This window comes from Neomonachus schauinslandi, chromosome 6, assembly GCF_002201575.2.
Source record: "Neomonachus schauinslandi chromosome 6, ASM220157v2, whole genome shotgun sequence".
Taxonomy (NCBI): domain Eukaryota; kingdom Metazoa; phylum Chordata; class Mammalia; order Carnivora; family Phocidae; genus Neomonachus; species Neomonachus schauinslandi.
In genome coordinates, this window is record NC_058408.1 from 59,225,532 (window position 1) to 59,246,776 (window position 21,245).

Here is a 21,245-nt window from a genome sequence, read left to right on the forward strand (position 1 = left end):
TAATGTAATGCACAGCACAGAATGGGTGCTCAGTAGTGCAGAGCCATTGTATATATTGTTATGTTCATTCCAGGACTTTCCCAGGCAATGTTCATATGTCATCTCATTTTATCTTAGTTCTCAAGAAGATCCCTCTCTCCCCATGAGCTGGTTGTATTACTAATTTATAGGCAAGGAAGCCAAGTTTCCATGGTTGTTTCTAGAAAAATATGGAACTATGATGTATGATTTGAACCCAGAAGTTACCTGGCTTAAATGTCATGTACTTTTTGTTAGATCATGATAAGCTAATATGTAGTAGGAGATTCAGTAAATGCTAATATCCATATCCACTTAAGAACAATACATAGTCCATGTCTTAGGAAAGCTTGTGGTCTGGTTGGGGGTGGAGAGCAGACAGACAACATAAGAAAGAGAATTTAGAGAAAATGCTGCTACAGAAGCTACAAAGTGTTGTGGGAATATGGAAGATGACACAATTAACTCTACCTGGGAAAGGACAGAGGAAGAAGGTCCTCACTTTATAGAGATGACATTTGAATGTCACTTGAAAGTTAAGTATAAGTTTGCTAGGTGGAAAAGCCAAGTTGTTCTTGGGAGAAGAACTAAATTATGTCCCAGGGGCATGGGGCTCTGAAAGATCCTGGCACATTCAGGAAATGGTGAGCATTCCCAGGTGGTAGAAACAAAGGGTGATGGAGAAGGATGGGAGCAGAGAGGGATGGGCCATTGGCCATTTGTAAGGATGGCTTCACAGGCCAGAGTAGAATTCTATCTCAGAAGCATTGGAGATCTGAAAGGTATTTAGCAGCAAGAAAAGAACATGTTCATATTTGCTTTTGACGAAGACTTACTGCATGGTGGAAGGTGAGCTCCAGGGGTATGGTGGCTGCATATGACATTATTGAAATCTTTTAAACTGGGTCTGAGTGGTTGGGACAAGGAGAGGCTAATTCTAAAGACACATCTGAGATGGAGATAATTGGTTTGCTGACTTATCGGATTTAGGAGGTGCAGGTTTGTCAAAGATAAAGGTTTCTAGTTTAGGAGACTGGATGGGGACGTGTAGTGATTTTTAGTAATTCATACTCTTAAAATTTTTGATGAACAATATGCAATTTGTTAGTCCATAGAAGAACTCCTTAGCTATATCATAAAAAAAAAAAAAAAAAAAAAGCTGGCCATCTGGTTACTGGCACGTCAAACCTAATTAGATGCCTTTTGTTTTTGTTTTTGTTTTTTAGAGTGGCTAAAACTTGGGATTTTTATAAATGTTTCACTGAAAAGAGTCCCAAGCAGACGTCAACATTCAGCTGGGTTTGAGGCAGATCAAACCATTTGTTTAAATTCCAAACCAGTGACTGCTTGTGAAATTTTATTTTAGGATACTTATATTTTATTGATTACCTACTCAAAAGCTGTAAGTCTCTGCAGAGGGCTTTCTTTTTAATTCATCCATGTTGCTCATGCTGCATTTTCAAAGGAAGTGCTAGGGGGGAAAGCTGAGTCAGGAAACCGGTCCCAGTATGGTGTGGGAGGTGGTAAGAGCAGGTTGAAGTCTGAAACAAAGACCCTGAACTTGCTTCAAAGGAGGGATTTTTTTTTTTTCTTTTTTAAAACACTTTCAGCAGCTAGAGTAGCGCATGCTAGAGCTGTTAGGCTGGAGATCCTGGTTGGCCCTGGGGATGGTAAGAGAAATAATCCACTTTTGTTGTGGGAAGGCCTCATGCAAAATAGAAAAGGTGTGTCAGGACCTATGTCCAGAAAAGATAAAGCAAAATGTTTTGACCAGAATGATGGAACTTGAACATCTGCAGGTTAGTATGAATCACTGAGGAAGTCATGTATGTGTCAGATTAATAGACACAGTTATTAATCATCTGAGTCATAATACTAGGAAAATACAAGAAGAAAGAAAAATGAAGTCTAGAAACATACAAAAGATTTATTTTGTTAGTTAAGAAGGCTTCTAAAAGTTTTAGAGTGGCAGAGCAATAGAATTATGCAATTTTAAGCTCATTTACTCTTAATCATACTTGCTGAAATCTAGAAAATGAAAGTTAAATTTTTTTTTTTTTGGTGATAGCAGGCATGTAACTATCAGCTTTATAAACTGTAGATTTACCTAACAGCTTACATTGTTTACTGTGACAAATTATTGTTTACCTTACAGTGCTTTGCTATTAGTGATTACTTTATAGGATGACCATCTTCTGAAGCTGTAGAAATGTAGATAACTTTGTAGCATTTCCCAGTGTATCTGGAATAAAGTAGTTCCTTACCATTAATTACTCCGGAGAACTGAAGTATGTGTGTGGTAGGGAGAAATGTGTGGGAGTGTGTGGCTTCATTAAGATGGTGCCTTCTTAGTCATCATTATATTAGTTTAATGCTTTCCATGAAATGTCAGTTACTGAGAGAGATAATAGCTTTTGTTATGGCTATGCACTGCTTCATACTGTATGATTTATTCCTACTTTTTCTGGAAGAAGTATTACAATAAAACAGTCTCCTTCATGGCTACATTATTGAAAGTAAAAGTAGTAAATGATTATAATATTAACTATTATTAATAATTGTATTTGGTACTATTTATTGAATACTTACTAGAGCTTGAAGCACTGTGATTTGCAAAAATTATATCATAATTTCCCCATTTTACAGAGGGAATATTGAAGTTCAGGGAAATTAAGTAACTCGTTCAAAATTAAGAGTAGAAACCAAGGTTTAAATTAATTTTTTTAAACTCTAAAAGTATCCTCTTAATTGCCGTAAGATCCTACCTCTTCCATTTGTTTTTTATTTCTGTCAGCTGGATAATGCTAGAAGTTTTGTTAAATATTGAATCCAACCAGATGCCAAGTTATATTCAACTTGGATTTTAAAAAAAACACATTATTTTTCAAGGTCTCAGAATTATAAGCCCTGTGTATTACAGGAGAGCTTACATGCTTAGTTGGTTGTAGGAAAATCTTGCTTTCTTTTTTTGGATTTGCTATGATCTTGGGTAAGTCAACTGACCTTCTTGGGTGATATTCAGAGCATTATTAATGTTACATAATGCATTCTTATCAATGCTATAAGCAACATTGGTTAAACATGTTTCCTTCCTAATGTTTGATAAGGAAAGAGACATTTAGACTTAAGTGATGGTTTTTTTCCCCTCATGGTCAATCAACAATTCAGATGTCAAGTTGAACAGAAATGGACTTCTAAATATAGGTCAAATACTTTTTTTAAAATCACATAACGGTGTCTCCTCCCCCGTGCCCAAATTTGATCCACCTACTAAGAGGATCTCTGCAGGTCCTGCCCAGTTCCTCTTGTCAGTACATTACTGACAGACTGACCAGAGCACCTGTCGCATATCTATGCCTGATTAATTATGAATGAATTTCCTTCTGAGTGCCTAATGCATCCTCTGTTTTGACCACATTCTCTTAAAGTTTCTAGTGGAGACAATGATAGGCTGAATATTGCTAACTTAAAATTTTTAATTCAGATGTAATATCTCTTAAGAATTGAGCTAATTAATAACATGTTTATATGTTTAATATTATATTATTCATTCTTTGGAATATTAATTCTTACTCTTGTCCGCATGTGAATAGCCCTTCTTTCCCACTGTGTTAGTGGTGCCTGGTAAAGAAAATTCATGTGATATTTCCTTTCAACTGGTATCTTAAGTATTTGATTAACAGTAGTCATAGTATGACCAATCACATCCTCTGTAAAGATAATCAGAAACAGAAGTTACACTATTTCCAGTTCCTATCTTTAGTTGCTGGGGGAGTAGCTCAAGTGCTGCATGTATTTAAAAATACTCTTTTATCTGGAGCCAACAAAAAGGTTTGAGAAAAGTCATTATAAAAACCATTTCCCCTCTAACCTGACAGCTTTGTTCTGTTTCCTTTAATTCTGTGCTTCTATGTTATTTGCATTATGTTGCTGATGGTAGAAAAATCTTGTTACAATAAAGACACTCATAAGAAATTGAGAAGTTGGCCTGTTTGTTCAACCAATACAAAATTATAAAGATTACCTTTTCATGTGGTTTTTGAAATACAACTTACGAAAATTTTTTTTAATATTTGTCTTCCATCTGATACACTGGAGCTTAAAGTAAGTTGCTGTAGCTTCATTAGAAATGAAATGTATTACATTAGTGTCTTCTAAACAACCTCTAGTCTTTTGGAAGATATTCTCCTTTATTCCAGGCTCAATATTATTTTTCTCTGTTCTTATTTCTAACTCCTTTGGCTTCTTTATTGGACAGTAACAGCCTCACTCCTTTCAAACCTCAACCATCAATCTCTGTTTTTGGTATGGATTTCAGAATAGTACACCTCACTCTTCTGAGGCAGGTGTTACTTTGTTCTGATTATGGGAAGTGAAAGGCTAGTGTTATAAACTAATAGTATCTTCAAGGTGAAATACACTTTATTCCAAACTCATAGCAAGTCCGAAAGCCCCTCTGCAACATCATTACACGGTCAGGAGAGGGTGGGAAGAGATCCCAGTCCATTTATGGACAACTCTGACTGCCATTTATTGTTCTTGGTTCTAGTTACAATAACGCATGTTCACTGAGAGGATTTGAAAAACTTATGAAAGCTCAAGAGAAAGTAAAAACATCCATACTTCCATGACTTTGGGCTTTTATAAATTTTCAAACTCACTGAACAAGAATTATTTGCACTATGTGTACCTATACATATGCATAGTTCACTTTTAGTATTAAGTTTGCACATACCCCTACCTTTTAAAATGTTTTTGTCATTAATAAAACAAGCTTGTTAACAGAACAAAGAAAACCCGGGGCTGAGGTGGCTTCATTGGTGAGTACCACCAAACCTTAAAAGAAGAAATAATACCAGTCCTGCATAAGCTCCATCCAAAAATAGAGAAGGGGACACTGTCCTACTTACTTATGAGGCTAAACTTTCCCTGACACCAGAACTAGACAAGTCATTGGAAAAATACAGAGAAGTATCCCTGATCAAAACATAACTAGGACATTCCCTAACAAAATATTTGCACATTTAATCCAGTAATGTATAAAAAGGATTGTGAGGTTGGTTTAACATTTGAAACTCAACAAAGCATAAAGGAAAAAATTACATAATCTCAATAGACGCAGAGAAAGCATTTAGCAAAATTCAATGCCCATTCATAATAAAAAATCTTGGCAAACTAGGAAGAGAAGGGAAGGGCCTCACCCTGGTTAAGTACAAACCTGTGAAAAGCCTAGAGCTGACAGCGAGTTTAATGGTGAAAGATAATATTTTCTCCCAAACAATGGGAACAAGTTAAGGATGCCCATTTTTACCATTTCTACTCAACATTTTGCTGGGGATTCTAGCCATTGAACTAAGGCAAGAAAAATAAATATAAGACATAACCATTAGAAAAGAATAAAACTTTCTCAATGTGCAGATGGCATGATTGTTTACGTAGAAAATTTTGATAACGTACTTTTTTTTGTTTCAAGTTTTTATTTAAATTTTATTTAGTTAACATATTGTGTAATATTAGTTTCAGGAGTAAAATTTGGTGATTCATCACTTACATATAACACTCAGTGCCCATTACAAGTGCCCTCCTAAATACCCATTACCCATTTAACCCATCCACCTGCCCACCTTCCTTCCAGCAACCCTCAGTTTGTTCTCTGTATAAGAGTCTGTTTTATGGTTTCTCTCTCTTTTTTTCCCCTATATTCATCTGTTTCATTTTTTAAATTCCACATATGAGTGAAATCATATGGTATTTGTCTTTCTTTGACTTATTTCATTTAGCATCATACACTCTATCTCCATCCATGTCATTGCAAATGGCAAGATGTCATTTTTTTTTTTTATGGCTGAGTGTATTCCATTGTATATATATACCACATCTTTTTTATCCCTTCATCAGTTCTGATGACAATACTAAACAACCATTAGAACTAATATATGAATTTAAGAAGTTTATGAAGCAGAGGCAAACATATGAAAATCAATCATACTTCCATGTCCTAGCAGAGAACAATTGGAAAATAAAGTTGAAGAAACAATACCATTTAAAATAGCATGATAACTGGAATTTAAATAAAAATTTGGAGAAAGAAGAAAATAGCATGAAAAGCATGAAATATGTAGAGATAAATTTAACAAAATTTAGGCCAGTCTATATGCTGAAAACTACCTAACATTGCTAAGGTTACTTAAAGAACTAAGTAAATAGGAGATTTCTCACCAAGAAGTGGAAGATTCAATATTAAGATGTCACTTTACTCCCAGATTGATCCAGAGATTCAACATAATCCCGATAAGCATTCCAGCAGGCATTTTGTAGATACTGACAATTGATTCTAAAATATATGTTGAGGTACAAAAGAACTAGAAAGATAAAAATAGTTTCAGAAAGATAAACAAAGTTGGCAGACTAACAAATACTACCTGATTTCAAGACTGATGGTAAAGCTATATCTATTAGGACAGTGTGCTATGGGCGTGAAAATACACTGTAGACCTAGAGATCAACAAAACAGAACAGAGTACATAGAAATTAGACCCACATATATGTGGTCAGTTTATTTTTCAACATATATGTCATGGCAATTCAAACTTTTTGAAAAGAGAAAGAGAGAGAGAGCAGGCAGTGAGGGAGGGGCAGAGGGAGAGAGAATATTTAGCAGGCTCTGCACCCATTGCGTAGCTGCACACGGGGCTCGATCTTACAACCCTGAGATCATAACCTGAGCCGAAATCAAGAGTTGGACGCTTAACTGACTGAGCCACCCAGGCAATTCAGCATTTTAAAAAGCTTTTATGCTGGGAAATACAGCTTACATATAGAAAAGTACAGAAGTGTAGCTCAGTGATTTATCACAGATACATCACCTGTTACTGTCTCCTGGGTCAAGAAATAAAACATTGACAGCATCTCAAAAAATTCCTCTCCATTCCCATTCCTTGCTGCCAAAGGTAATTAATGTCCTGACTTGTAATCACAATTTACTTTTCCTTATGATTTTACTACACTAGTTTCAGTTCTAAAATACCGTAGTTTCATTTTATCTGCTTCTAGAACTTTGAATGAATAGCCAAAAGTATGCATTTTTCTATTTTGCTCACATTAAGTTTGTAGTTTGTGCAGAGTTGTAGTTTATTTTCTTTTTTTGTGTAGTTTCTCCATTGTATGAAGATTTCATATTTTATCTAGCTGTTCTGCTGTTTATGAACATAACTGTTTTCTGTTTTGAGTGATTACAAATAATGCTGTTATGGATATTCTTGTACAATTTCTGTGGATGAACATGTGCACATTTCTGTTGGGTATATCCCAAGGAGTAGAATTGCTGGGTTATATGATATGCATGTTTTCAGTTTTTTTTTTTTTTTTTTTTTTTTTTTAAAGATTTTTATTTATTTATTTGAGAGAGAGCACATGAGAGGGGGGAGGGTCGGGAGGGTCAGAGGGAGAAGCAGACTCCCTGCCGAGCAGGGAACCCGATGCGGGACTCGATCCAGGGACTCCAGGATCATGACCTGAGCTGAAGGCAGTTGCTCAACCAACTGAGCCACACAGGCGCCCTGCATGTTTTCAGTTTTATGAGATGTGGCTTAATGCTTTTCGAAAATGGTTTTACCAATTTACAATTTCATCAGCAGCATGTGAGAATTCCCATTGTTTTACATTCTTGGCAATTTTGGTATTGTCACTCTTTTATTATTGTTATTGCTACTATATTGATGACTTTAACTACTTTGATGGATGTGTAATGTTATGCCACTCTGATTTTAATTTACCTTTCTCTGATCATTAATGTAGGTGATATTTTCATACATTTATTTGTACAGTCTTCTTTGAAACTTCTTATTCATTTTTTCTATAGGTTGATTATAATTTCTTGGTGACTGTAGCAATTATGGATTCGAATCCTTTGTTTTATTTTATGGTGTCTTTTGGTGATTACTTTAAACGTAGTCCAAATTATTAGCCCTTTCCTTGACAGCTAGTATATCAAATGTCCTGTTTAAAAGTCTTTGCCTACTGTACAAGCAACAAGATATCCTCCTAATATTATCTTTGCAAAGCTTTGTTGTTTTGTCTTTTCTATATTGATCTACAATCACCTTAGACGTTTTAGGTGTGTAAGGTAAAGAGGTCCTATTTTATTATCTGTCTGTATGGGTGAGAGACTGGTGTGTGGATCTCTATTCTATTCCATTGTGTGTTTGTGCATTCTTGTCCAACTATTATCGTGCTTCACTAGTGCTCTATTGTAATAAGTCTTGATGTCTAGAATAGCAAGGCTTTCCACTTTGAGTTTTTTTAAAAGACTGTTTTAGGTCCTCTTATAAATTTTAGAAAGAGTTTGTCATATCCACTGAAATACACATGCATACTTGGGATGTTGATTAGAATTGCATTCAAGGGATGCCTGGGTAGCTCATTTGGTTAAGCGTCTGCCTTCGGCTCAGGTCATGGTCCCAGGGTCCTGGGATCGAGCTCCGCATCAGGCTCCCTGCTCAGTGGGAAGCCTGCTCCTCTCTCTCCCACTCCCCCCTGCTTGTGTTCCCTCTCTCACTGTGTCTCTCTTTGTCAAATAAATAAATAAAATCTTTTAAAAAAAAGAATTGCTTTTAATTTAAATATCAGTTTGGAGAAAAGTGAAATAACTGAGACTTAAATCCACAAATGTAATAAATCCATTCTTATATATTTAAGTCATTTTTATTTTCTCTCATTGCAATTTGAGAGGTTTCTTCCTAGAGGCCAGACATGTTTTTATTCGGTGGCTCCTTAGGGATTTGATTTTTTAAATGCTACTTGAACGTACTTTGTCAGTTAAGTTGTGTTTGATGTATAACACTGTGTATATTTAATGTGTACATGTTAATTTGATACATTTATATTGCAATAAGGTTGCCATGGTAGCATTAGTTAACACCTCTATCTTGTCACATAATTATCATTTCTTCTAATATTGGGAACAATGAAAATCTGTCCTCTTAGCAGTGTTTAAATATGGTTTTGTTGTCTATAATCACTGTACTGTATTAGGTCTCCAGGACTTATTTTTCTGTTTGCAAGTATGTGCCCTTAAACATCTCTCTCATTCCCTCCCTCCCCCCAGTTCCTGGTAACCTCCAGTTTATTCTCTGCTTTTACAATTAAATAATTAATTTCCATATATAAGAGATACCATTTCTCTGTCTGACTTATCTCAGCATAATGTCCTCCAGATCCATCCATGTTATTGCAAATGGAGATTTTCCTTTTTTCTCATGGCTGAATAGTATTTCATTGTATATTTATACCACGTCATCTTTGTCCATTTATCTGTTGATGAACACTTAGGTTGTTTCCATATCTTGGCTATTGTGAATAATGCTGCGGTAAACATGGGAGTGCAGATGATCTCTTCAATACCGTATTTTCATTTCCTTTGGACATGCACCTAGAAGTGGAATTGCTGGATCATATGGCACTTGTATTTTTTTTTTAATTTAAATTTTAGTTAGTTAACACACAGTGCAATAATTGTTTTCTGGAGTAGAATTCAGTGATTCATCACTTACATACAACACCTAGTGCTCATCACAAGTGCCCTCTTTAGTACCCATCACCCATCTAGCCCAGCCCCCCACCCACCTCCTTCCATCAGCCCTCAATTTGTTCTCCATCCTCAAGAGTCTCTTATGGCTTATTTCCCTCATCCTTTTTTTCTTTACCCCCTTCCTATGTGTTCATCTGTTTTCTTTCTTAAGTTCCACATGGGTGGGATCATATGGTATTGTCTTTCTCTGACTGACATTTCAATTAGCATAATATACTCTAGCTCCAAACATGTCATTGCAAATGGCAAGATTTCTTTCTTTTTGATGGCTGAGTATCATTCTAGTGTGTGTGTGTGTGTGTGTGTGTGTGTGTGTGTGTGTGTGTGTGTAAGTCAAAATTTCTTTATCCATTCATGAGTTGATGGACATACATTTGGGCTCTTTCTATAGTTTGGCTATTGTAGATAATGCTGCTATAAACATTAGGGTACATGTATCTCTTTGAATTAGTAGTTTTGCATTCTTTGGGTAAATATTTATAGTGCCATTGCTGGATTGTAAGGTAGTTCTATTTTTAACTTTTTGAGGAACCTCCATACTGTTTTTCACAGTTGGCGTTTCCACCAACAATGGAAAGCGGTCCTTTTTCTCCATGTCCTTGTCAACACCTGTTGTTTCTTGTGTTGTTGTTTTTAGCCACTCTGACAGGAGTAAGGTGATATCTCATTGTGCTTTAGATTTGTATTTTCTCTGAGGATCAGTGATGTTGAACATTTTTCATGTGCCTATTGGTCATCTGTATGTCTTTTTTGGAAAAATGTCTATATATGTCTTCTGCCCATTTTTTCATTGGATTGTTTGTTTTCTTGGTGTTGACTTCTATAAGTTCTTTCTATATTTTGAATTTGGGTGTTGACTTCTATAAGTTCTTTCTATATTTTGTTAGATATGTCATTTGCAAATATCTTCTCCCTTTCTGTAGGTTGACTTCTTGTTGGGTTGATTGTTTTCTTCACTGTGCAGAAGCTTTTTATTTTGATGAAGTTCCAGTAGTTTATTTTTGATTTTGTTTCCCTTGCCTCAGGACACATCTCTAAAAGGAAATTGCTACAGCTGATGTCAAAGAGGTTATTGCCTGTGTTCTTTTCTGGGATTTTTATGTTTTCTGGTCTCACATGTAGGTCTTAATCCACTTTGAATTTATTTTTGTGTTTGGTTTAAGAAAGTGGTCCAGTTTCATTCTTTTACATGTTGCTGTCCAGTTTTCCCAACACAATTTGTTGAAGAGACTGTCTTTTTCCTGTGGGATATTCTTTTCTGTTTTGTCAAAGATTAATTGAACATATGATTGTGGGCTCACTTCTGGGTTTACTGTTCTGTTCCATCATTCTAGGTATCTATTTTTGTGCCAGTACCATAATGTTTTGATCACTACTGCTTTGTAATATATCTTGATATCTGGACTTGTGATGCCTCCAGTTTTGCTTTTCTTTTTCAAGACTGCTTTGGTTATTCAGGGTCTTTTGTGGTTCCATAGAAATTTTAGGGCTGTTCTAGCCCTGTGAAAAATGCTGGCAGTATTTTAGTAAGGATCGCATTAAATGTGTAGATTGCTTTGGATAGTGTACACATTTTAACAATATTTGTTCTTCCAGTTGATCAGCATGGAATGTTTTTCTATAGCTAAGAAAATACCCTTTTATATTATCCTGAAACATTTTCAAAGACTTCAGCTCTTTTATAGATTTAGTCTTTTTGATGTTACCATTGTTATTCTTTTGTATTTGTCATTTTTATATACCCTTCTAGGTTTATAACTTCTCATTTAAATGCCAAGCAGGGATGCTTTGAGCAGTCACATTCATATGTTCTGTTTAGAGTTAAGTGAGTATAATATAATGTTAATTGTGTCAAGACTGTGGCAGGAATATAATTTATAAGTGTGATGCTGCTGCAATGGTTTAAAAACATCTATAGTAAAGCATGTGCACTATGATTATAGCTACATAAAACATTCAATATAGACAATAATATACCCAGTGCATGCTGTCATGTGTGGTACTGATTAGATATTATTTTTCTTATCTCCCCTACCCAAGAGCAATTCTATAGAGTTGTGCTATTGGGTTGTTTTTTTGTTTTGTTTTGTTTACAATTAAATTGTGAATGCAAACCAAAATTTGCAGACCACAATTTGGTCTACTCTCATGGATCTACCTTTTATCCAGACAGTCATCCAATAAAAAGTTCAAATGAGCTAAAGTAGGCATATAAATGGATCTTTCATCATTCCTCTAATACTAATTATGTGTTTATTGCTGGCTTATTACAAAAAGTACTTACAATGATTAATAAGAAAAGTAAGATATTATAAAATAAAAAAAAATTAGCTACCAGTGGAAAGAAAAAAAAAGACAAAGAATAAAATAGAGCCCATGAATGAGGCTGATAAAAAACATGTATTCTGGAATTCCAAAACATGTGGCAGGTGGGCCATTTACTTAAGTTTTTTAATAGCCAAAACAATAAACAAATTTGGTTAACAAAGTGGTCCATAAGATGAAAAAAGTACAAATAAACTCAAAATGCCATCTAACTATTTAATTTTTTAGGTTAAGCTATAAAATTCTAAGATTAGAAATGAAGTTATCTTCAGAACTCTCCCATAGAAAATATTGTGTGATGGGATGGATATTTTCAGCTGTGTTCTTTTAGTGGACATAGCTGTCTCTTTTTCTTCGTGGTCGCACCCAAGCACAGTTCAGGTGAATTTATTCTTGAGACCAGTATGACCAGGTATAGGTAAAAGAGCCCTTGGGTGACCTGAGGTAGATTTTATCTATGCACTCTGTGGGCAAATAGAATATATGTAAAGAAATGGATGAGCTGCATACTTTTTGGAATTTTTTTTTTAGTTATCTCCTTCAGTCAAACTAAAAAATATTATTTATGGATAGTTGACATACAATGTTATAAAGTTTCAAATGCACAGCATAGTGATTCAATAATTCTATACATTGGGACACCTGGTCTCAGTTGGTTAAGTGGCCAACTCTTGATTTCAACTCAGGTCATGATTTCAGGGTCCTGGAATCGAGCCCCACATCTGGCTCCACGCTCAGTGGAGAGTCTGCTTGAGGATTCTCTCTCTCTCTCCCCCTTTTCCTCTGTCCCTACCCCCACTGTTGATCTCAGTCTCTCTCTAAAATAAATAAATAAATCTTTAAAAAATTGAATACATTTTTCACCACAGTAAATATAGTTACCATCTGTCACCGTAAAACATTATTACAATATTATTGACTATAATTCCCTATCCTGTACTTTTCATCTTCCTGACTTACCTGTTTTATAACTGGAAGTTAGTACCTCTTGAATCCCCTTCACCTATTTCTCCTATCCTTTCTGGCAACTACCAGTTCTCTGTATTTATGAGTCTGTATCTCTTGTTTGTTCTTTCTTTTAAAGATTTTATTTATTTATTTGAGAGAGCGAAAGTGAGAGAGATCACAGAGGGAGAGAGAGACACAGACTTGCCATGGAGCAGGGAGCCCGATGCAGGGCTTGATCCCAGGACCCTGAGATCATGACCTGAGCTGAAGCTTAACCGACTGAGCCACCCAGGCACCCCTCTTATTTGTTTTTTCATTTGTTTTTCTTTTTAGATTCCACAAAAAAGTGAAAGCATATAGTATTTGTTTTTCTCTGTCTGATTTATTTCACTTAGTATAATACCCCTTATGGCTATCTATATCACAAATGATAAGATCCCATTCTTTTTCAGGGCCGAGTAATAATCCACTGTGTGTGTGTGTGTGTGTGTGTGTGTGTGTGTACGTACCCCACACCTTCTTTATCCATTCATCTATTGATGGACACCAGCTGCTTCCGTATCTTTGCTATTGTAAATTATGCTGCAATGAACATAGGGACAGAGGACGTGAATAGACGTTTTCCCAAGGAGACATATTGTTGGCCCACAGAAAGAAATGATTCTCAACATCATTAATCATCTGGTAAATGTAAATCAAAACCACAGTGAAATAATACCTCACACAGGTCCGAATGGCTAATATCAAAAAGACAAGAAATAACAAGTGTTGGTGAGGATGTGGAGAAAATTTTAGCTTTGTATGCTGTGGTGGGAATGTAAATTGGTGCAACTGCTGCTGAAAACAGGGTGGAGTTTCCTCAAAAAATAAAAAAAAAAGTATTACCATATGATCCAGAAATTCCACCATGGGTATTTACTTAAAAAAAAAACAGAAACAAAAACAAAAACAAAACACCTCAAACACTAATTTGAAAAGATATATTCACCCTCAGTCAAACTTCTGATATTTGATGGCCGATTGTACTTCCTGGACTATGTGAGATAGGTTCTATATTTCACCACTCAAATACGGATCTATTAGCCTTGATAGACGCTGGAGCAGGGGCAGTGGTGAGAGTTTCTGAGGACGTGAGGAACCCCAAACTAAGATTTATTCTTATGTATGGACATCCCATCTGATGAGTTATAAGAACACCAGTGGGAAGGACAATACTTCCTCTCAGAGGGTAGTTTAGATTCTGCTTTAACATACGGATTGATGGACAATGAAATTTTCTTGCATAAAGCACCATCAGAAAAATGTGAACATGAGACATTTTAAGGTGGTAACCATACCCTCACTTTGGCTTGAAAAATCTCAATGAAGCACTCTTAGAATGCCTACCTCTGAGCATTTTATTTTCCAGTGGGTTCTCTAAAATAAACTATTTATGGGTTATAGCTCTGATTTATTTTGGGGTCATTATGAAATATCTGCTATGAGTAACTATTGTTTCTTTTTTGAGATAGTGGGCTTATGGTCTATTTATGTCACTTTTAGTATGTGATTTTAAATCTTCTGATCTGCCTGTGGTAGAAAGCTTCTATTTGTTTTCTTTAACAGGAAGAAATGATCCAGTTCAGCAAAAGTCAAAACAGATTTCAAGAATTTAAAGGAGTGGAGTAGTGTCATGGGAACATAACCCTGTTTTAACCCAGATAATAAAATTATGATTTGATTTGTCAGATCAAATTTTTATTGCTCTTGACCCTTGTAGTTCCTTAATACTCATGGTGTGTCTGCTATGTGTACAGAACAATATTCTGGGGAAAATGGGGGATATAGGATATGTTAGCTGGAACAAGGGGCTTATAACCCTATTTGGGAAAATAACAAATATCTTTCTGAAATGTTAGAAAGAAATACAACAGAAAAAAAGACATTCATGGATAGTTGAGGAACGACCACAGGGCAATCATCAGTTAAACTGAAAATTTAGGAACAATCAGTGCAAATGCCAACAAAACTCTGGAGACCAAAATTTGCTGAACTAGCTTCCCATCATAAAGTAAAGATTTAGCGCTGGTTCTGTATCTTGATGTGTACATCTGATGATGATTTTGAATTCCTCTGAAAAGGATTTTTTAAATACAAGAAATGTTCTAATCAAACATAGATTTTAAAAAATCAAAACAAGTAGCACTCATGGTGTGTTATTTTTGAATCACAGCATGTCATTTTCATAGCTCTTTCCACATAGTATTTGCTCCTGCTTCATGCAAGCCCTATAAAAAAGACTGGAGCAGGCGTTTTTCCTGATTTACTGATGAGAACATCAAGACCTCATAAAGTTAAGAGATTTATCTCTGGTGCAGCACTGATAATATCCTAGGAGTTTTATCAACTATATTTTTCTTTATATTGTAGAATTGCCGATAGGGTTAGGTAGAACAGATGCCTTAATAGCTTTGTTTTCTGTATGATATCTACAAAGTACCTTTTCAGTACCTTGTTGAGTAAATGAAGGAAAATGAAATTACCAGCTATGGCCACTGCTTATATTGACAAGCTGTCTCTTTTATTTCTTTTGTATCTGGTTATTCTGTTAATTTAGTAGACAGTTAAGTAGCTTTATGTAGTCATCATCACATTGTCAAGTGCTATGGGAGATTTATAGGACCTGTGGACATAACTTCACGTGATAAAGGAGTTTTCAGTCAATCTGGGGAAAGATCAGATGCACTCAGGAAAATGTTAAGCCACCAACCTGGAAGGCATACCATTACTTCTCAAAATGAGGGGTGGCAGGGTGCTGTATCAGTGTTCTGATGCAGGAGTGATCCAGGTGAGGTGGGACTTCAGTGAGACTTTTACTGAGAGATTAGATTCCATGAGTGGGGAGAAGTAGGGAGGCATTGAGTGGAGTGAAGCTTGATTTAGGGAACATGAAGAAATGAATTTTGGGGAGGGAGGAAGTCATATAGAAAAATTTAAATGATAGGTTGAAGAGTTGGTGTCTGTAGGTGTTAAAAAGCCATGAAAGAAATTTGTGTTTTGCTTAATTTCTCCATGCTACGAAGGAGCAATTTTGAGATTACCATCGCAGCATTGTGATGTATTACAATCCTGGGGTGTGGCTAAAAAACTAGAGGACTGACCAAAATTTATTGTTGTTGTGTTTTATATGAGGTTTATAAAGTGCTTTTAGCATACTTTGTATTTTGGTGAATTGTGAAATCCTAAATGAAACTGCTCATCCCCTTGACTATTGCTGCCTTTTTTTATATGGCGCCAAATTTGAGGCTGAGTGGGTCTGTCATTAGGATGATGAAGCTCTCTAGGCAAGAGCTCCTTTGTCAGGGAAGGTACAGCTTGCCACCCAGGTAGGTGCTTGATTACACTTTCCATGGAAGGTTCATGTGCTGTCGACATGAAAGAGGCAGGATTCTGTGCCTAATGGTTGGCCACAGGCAAGGAGACATTGTCAAGCAGTGGCTAGATGGTGCACTGTCAGGGCATCAAGCCTTAACATCATCCCTTGCCCAAGTCTTACTCTGTTCTTGTAGGATATCCTCTGATATTTTTGCCAATCCTCATAAATTGAATTACTTTAGTTTCACTAATGAGAGCTTATTTCTAACATCATTTTAATTAAACAAACTACTAATTTCACCAATGAAGAGCTATTTCTGACATTCAGTGTGCTAAATAGCAAAACCTTTGGTGTTGATCAAGATATAAATAGTTGAAAGAGATATGGATGGCTGAACTGCTTGGCCAGGTCTGAAATGTGGCCCTTTCTTATGTGATTACTAGCCAATCCCAGGAATCTGAATTCTCAATTAGGGCCAAGGTCCTAAATCTACAGATACATTGTATCTTACTGTCTATGCTGACTGATAGTTTGTGAATTTCTTAGATTAATTTATTAAACACATTATGGAAATAGCAATGCCTGTCCTCAGTTAACCCTGTTTACAGTCTCAACATGGTGATTATGATACATTATAGAGAGATATATATGATATATATAAAAATATATATGATATATATATATTGTTTTGTTTTGTTTTTAATTTGCTCTTAACCTCTACCATACTGTTACTCTCTTTGCTTTACTTTATATTGATCAAAAGCTATAGGGAAATATACCTATAAGTAAGGAAAGTGTCACAAAGAGACCTAGGGCATGCATATATTATGCGCATGTGTCCTGAAATGGTTAAACATGTTATTCTGAAATCCTAATGAGCAGTTTTCCAAGGTGTTTATAAGCCTCGAAGTGGCCTCCTTTGTAAGAGTTCCACTCTGCTCCCTGACACTAAGTCTAGTTTTGAGCCTTCTTCTCATTCTGTCCAGATTCTGTTGGTCTGCAGCTGGGAAGCACTTTCTTTGCCAGAGGATCCCTGTCCAATTCTCTTATTCTTGGCAGGTTCATTTACTTTTTCATGGTTTCAGTCCTAAACAGTTCCCAGCCTGGACCCAAGATAAGTTGGTTTCCTAGGCATTTTGTTGTTGAAGGCAAGGACGCTAGTATTGTCCTGTGGGGCCCAAGTACAGCCTGTCCTTTGCCTTTGCTACAAGTGTTTAAACCGATGTTAAAGGGACATGATATTCAAATGTCTTAAAGATGCTAGTTCAGGGAGTTCTCTGATTGAATGTCTGGATTTTCTGATCTTATAATTCCTTGCAGACCCACATGGCATCTCTACCACTAAGAAAGACTTAGATTTTGCTTTAGAAAAGAAGTTAAGACAAGTATGGTCATGAAAATGAAATGACTGTGTGAAAGAATGTTTATATTATGAGTCTACATTAGATAGTATGCAATGCTATTTTAATGTTTTATATATATATATACACACACACACACACACATATGTGGGTATATATATGTGTATATATATATATGATAGAAATGATGTAATGTAATAATCAAAAAACCTTCATTTTTTTCATAATTGAATTAAAATAGCTTTACATTTATTTATTTATTTATTTATTTATTTATTTATTTATTTATTTATTTATTTTTCATTTTTAAATATAGCAAGATCAACTTTATACCTGGGCTGCAGTCAGCCAACCCACTCACTCACTGGATTACACAGAAGGGCAGTTTCCCAGGCGAGTCCCGTCTGTTTGGCCCCCATCGAAACCTCCTGATGAAGAACACAGGCCGAAGGATGCTGAAACAGGTGGGACCCCAGGAACAGTGCATGTTCTTCTGAAAGTGCGTAACATGAAGTACCTATACAGTGCTTACGGGGTAGTGAGTCTGCATTTCTCTTCCAAGTATTTCTTCGATTATGATCTGCAGCTATCTCAAGTAAAATCACTGGGAGCCTTGTTAAATTGTAAATTCTTATGCCCCACCTTCAGAATTTTAGGGAAGGGGACACTGGATTTATCCAGTTATTATTGTGTATACAAAAGTTTGTGAACTACCACTTCAGGAGGCCAACTGTAGCCACCACCTGAGATGATATGAGCCACATATCCTGTGTGGACTGAGAACTCCAAAGGGAAATTTCTGTGTATTACCTTCAAAGGTGGTGTCCACCTCACTTCTCCACTCTGGCTCTCTTCCCTTACTGCTTTCCTTGTGCTTTTCTTGATCCTTTTCTTTACCTTCAGAGATAATGGGGACATAGAGATAAAAGGTTCATTAAATCTAAATTTTAAGTAATCTTTTCAAAACTGTACAGTGTTCAGATGTATTTATTCTTCTTTAAAATTTTTCTTTTTGGTTGTTTTTCTCTTTGCATCTTCTGTTGTCTTATTTTGTGTTATTGGCTGGGAAGATAGCATGAGATTAATATCAGCTTTCTATGGAGCCTGAAAGTGGGAGAACACTTTGTGTTTGTCTTAGGAATTAAGAATTGTATTTGTGTAATAATGTTTTATGAAATTTGGTTGTTTAATTCCTTTTTAAAAAAAATTTCCAATTTGGTATAAAAATTCCTGACTTCTTCTCTGTGGACTGATTCATAAGTGGAGAGTACATTGAAGAGCATTATTACTATTCAGAAATCTATCCCTCACCAAATTTTCCTAAATAGTAGCATGAGTGTTAGAATTAAGAATTTTGATTTTGGGGGGCACCTGGGTGGCTCAGTTGGTTAAGCATCTGACTCTTGATTTTGGCTCAGGTCATGATCTCAGGGTCATGAGATTGAGCCCCGCATTGGGCTCCACGCTCAGCAGGGAGTCTGCTTGAGATTCTTTCTCTCTCTCCCTCAGATCCTGCCCCCACTCTCTCTCTCTCAAATAAATAAATAAATCTAAAAAAAAAAAAAGAATTTTGATTTTTCTTCCTCATTGGTTTATAGAGAGAAAGTCATTAATCTGGATTTGTAATAAAAGAGTACAACATAAGAACATGGAGCTTTGTAACCTTGGGCAAAGTTCTTAATCCCTGTACTCAGTTTCCTAACCTGTAAAATGTCGGTAAGAATAGCATCTCCTGAATAGGGCTGTTTTGAGAATTATATGAATTAATGCATGTTAAAGCGTAGAGTTAGCATTCAGAATACAATGTCAGGCTTAGTATAAGTGTTTGCTTTTGTTATCATTATTACCATTATTTGATATCTTTATTTGTTACTTCCTCATGAGTTCCCTTTAAAGCCAACAATGACCCACAGTGTTAAGGATTTTATTCTAGGCCTCTTTCCAAAGTGAATGTAGTGTTTATAATCCTCTTTTTATCCCAGTCTCTGAAGGGATGCATTTACCTTTCTTCTTTCTACAGAAGCCCGGAATGGGGGCACACACCCAACCGTGCGTGTCCCCTTTTTAATGTCCGATGCTTTTGAAACACTGCTTAGTGTTCACTGGGTGGACTATACTCCCTGAAATGAACAACCCATGAAAGAGAGGAGTAAGAAACATTGTTCCATGTAGGGCTCTGAGTTTCTTGTAACACAGTACAGTTGATCAAGGGCCAAGGTGTAGAGTTCCTTAGTGCATGTATCTTCAGAAATGAAGGGGTTCTAACATGATAATACCTGAAAATAAAGCAATCACACAAAAGCATACTTAGTTTTAAAAAGGAAAACACACAACTAAAAGTATTGCTCCTGTTAAGTACACTATGTTATTCATGTTAAAAATCACTTTAACTTCTTGGTAGGAAATAGCCAGGTGTAGATATAATAGAATTGATCAGTTTCATTGAGTGCTCTCTTAACAGTTGTCCATGTCTTGTGTTTTACATTATGATTAGTGTGGTATTTTCATTTTTTTCTTCCCTAGTATGTTTTCCCCACTTTTTTGAAATACTTATATTTTCCTTTAAAATTTTAAGGCACCTTAAAAAAGTTTCAAAATATTTTATATTATTGATTTTGTATACCAGAGGAGGACTAGATAGAAAGCTAGTGATAATCTAAATTTTAGTTTGGTAAAAGATGATCATTGGAATGGATACCAGGAACTTTGTAACTTAGTTTTCTCTTTGTTATTTGGTGTAGCCTGCAAAATGCCAGTCAAGTAATTTTTAATATAGTAACTTGTATCCTTTTAAAGTATGCATTCTTGAAGAGGATGATGGAGGTAAGTAGAAAATAATTTTGTGTAGTGACTTGTTTTTCTCCAGTTGATCTGTTATAAACCTCAACAGCCATATAGCATTCTTTTGTCCAAATGATCTAATGGCATTTTCTAAACTTATCCTGCTGTGACTCTGTGGACCATTCTCCTTCTGAGAGCCATACCACCCTCTCCCTTCTAGTCAGTCAGTCAGTTTTAAGAGTGAGAATGTCAGTAATATAGCAAAAACCTTGCATAGAATCTACAGCTTTCAAATATATAGATTTGGTGCAAACTTTGATAACATAATTATTAATAGTAATAAACTCTTTGCAGTACACTTAATGATTGGTTGCTCTACCTTGTTGTGTAGTGACATCATGGTTATAAAACCAGTATTTGCAACATGTGGCTCCTTTCAATTTTAGTTTAAAGTAAAAGAGTTCAATGACTTTTTTTTCTTTTGAAGAAGAAGGATTTTTAGTTACATCTTAGAAAACTTTGTTTTGTTTTTGTTTTTCTGTCTTGCGGCTCATTTTCATTGTTGATTACTAATTCACACGTCCAGCTAATTCAGATTTCTCATGCATCTGACTTACATGTTTTTGTAATCCCTTCTGTAAGAGAGGCTCTTCTCCACCTTTCATATAATGGTGAAAGAACCAACCCTCCTTTGTATGGATTGGAAGTGCAGAGGTCAAGGTGAATAAAGCCTTGGTGCCTCTCCCCACCCTCTGTGGTGGTTCTTTTTTCTGGAGTCCCATGGCATTTTATTCATATCTCTATCATTCATATTACTTATGCATTATAATTTTTCTGTTTATACATATCTGTATTCCTTGGAGACTCC

The 21,245-nt window shown here is 35.7% G+C and overlaps 1 protein-coding gene across 1 annotated transcript in view; it reads left to right on the forward strand.

Annotated features, from left to right (window-relative positions):
- The window catches only part of FMN2 (formin 2), a 373,610-nt gene that overhangs the window by 62,314 nt on the left and 290,051 nt on the right, over positions 1 to 21,245 (forward strand). The window contains exon 3 of the mRNA XM_021682678.2: positions 17,913 to 18,060. Coding sequence (XP_021538353.1) covers positions 17,913 to 18,060 — 148 coding nt within the window. The remainder of the gene's footprint in view (positions 1 to 17,912; positions 18,061 to 21,245) is intronic.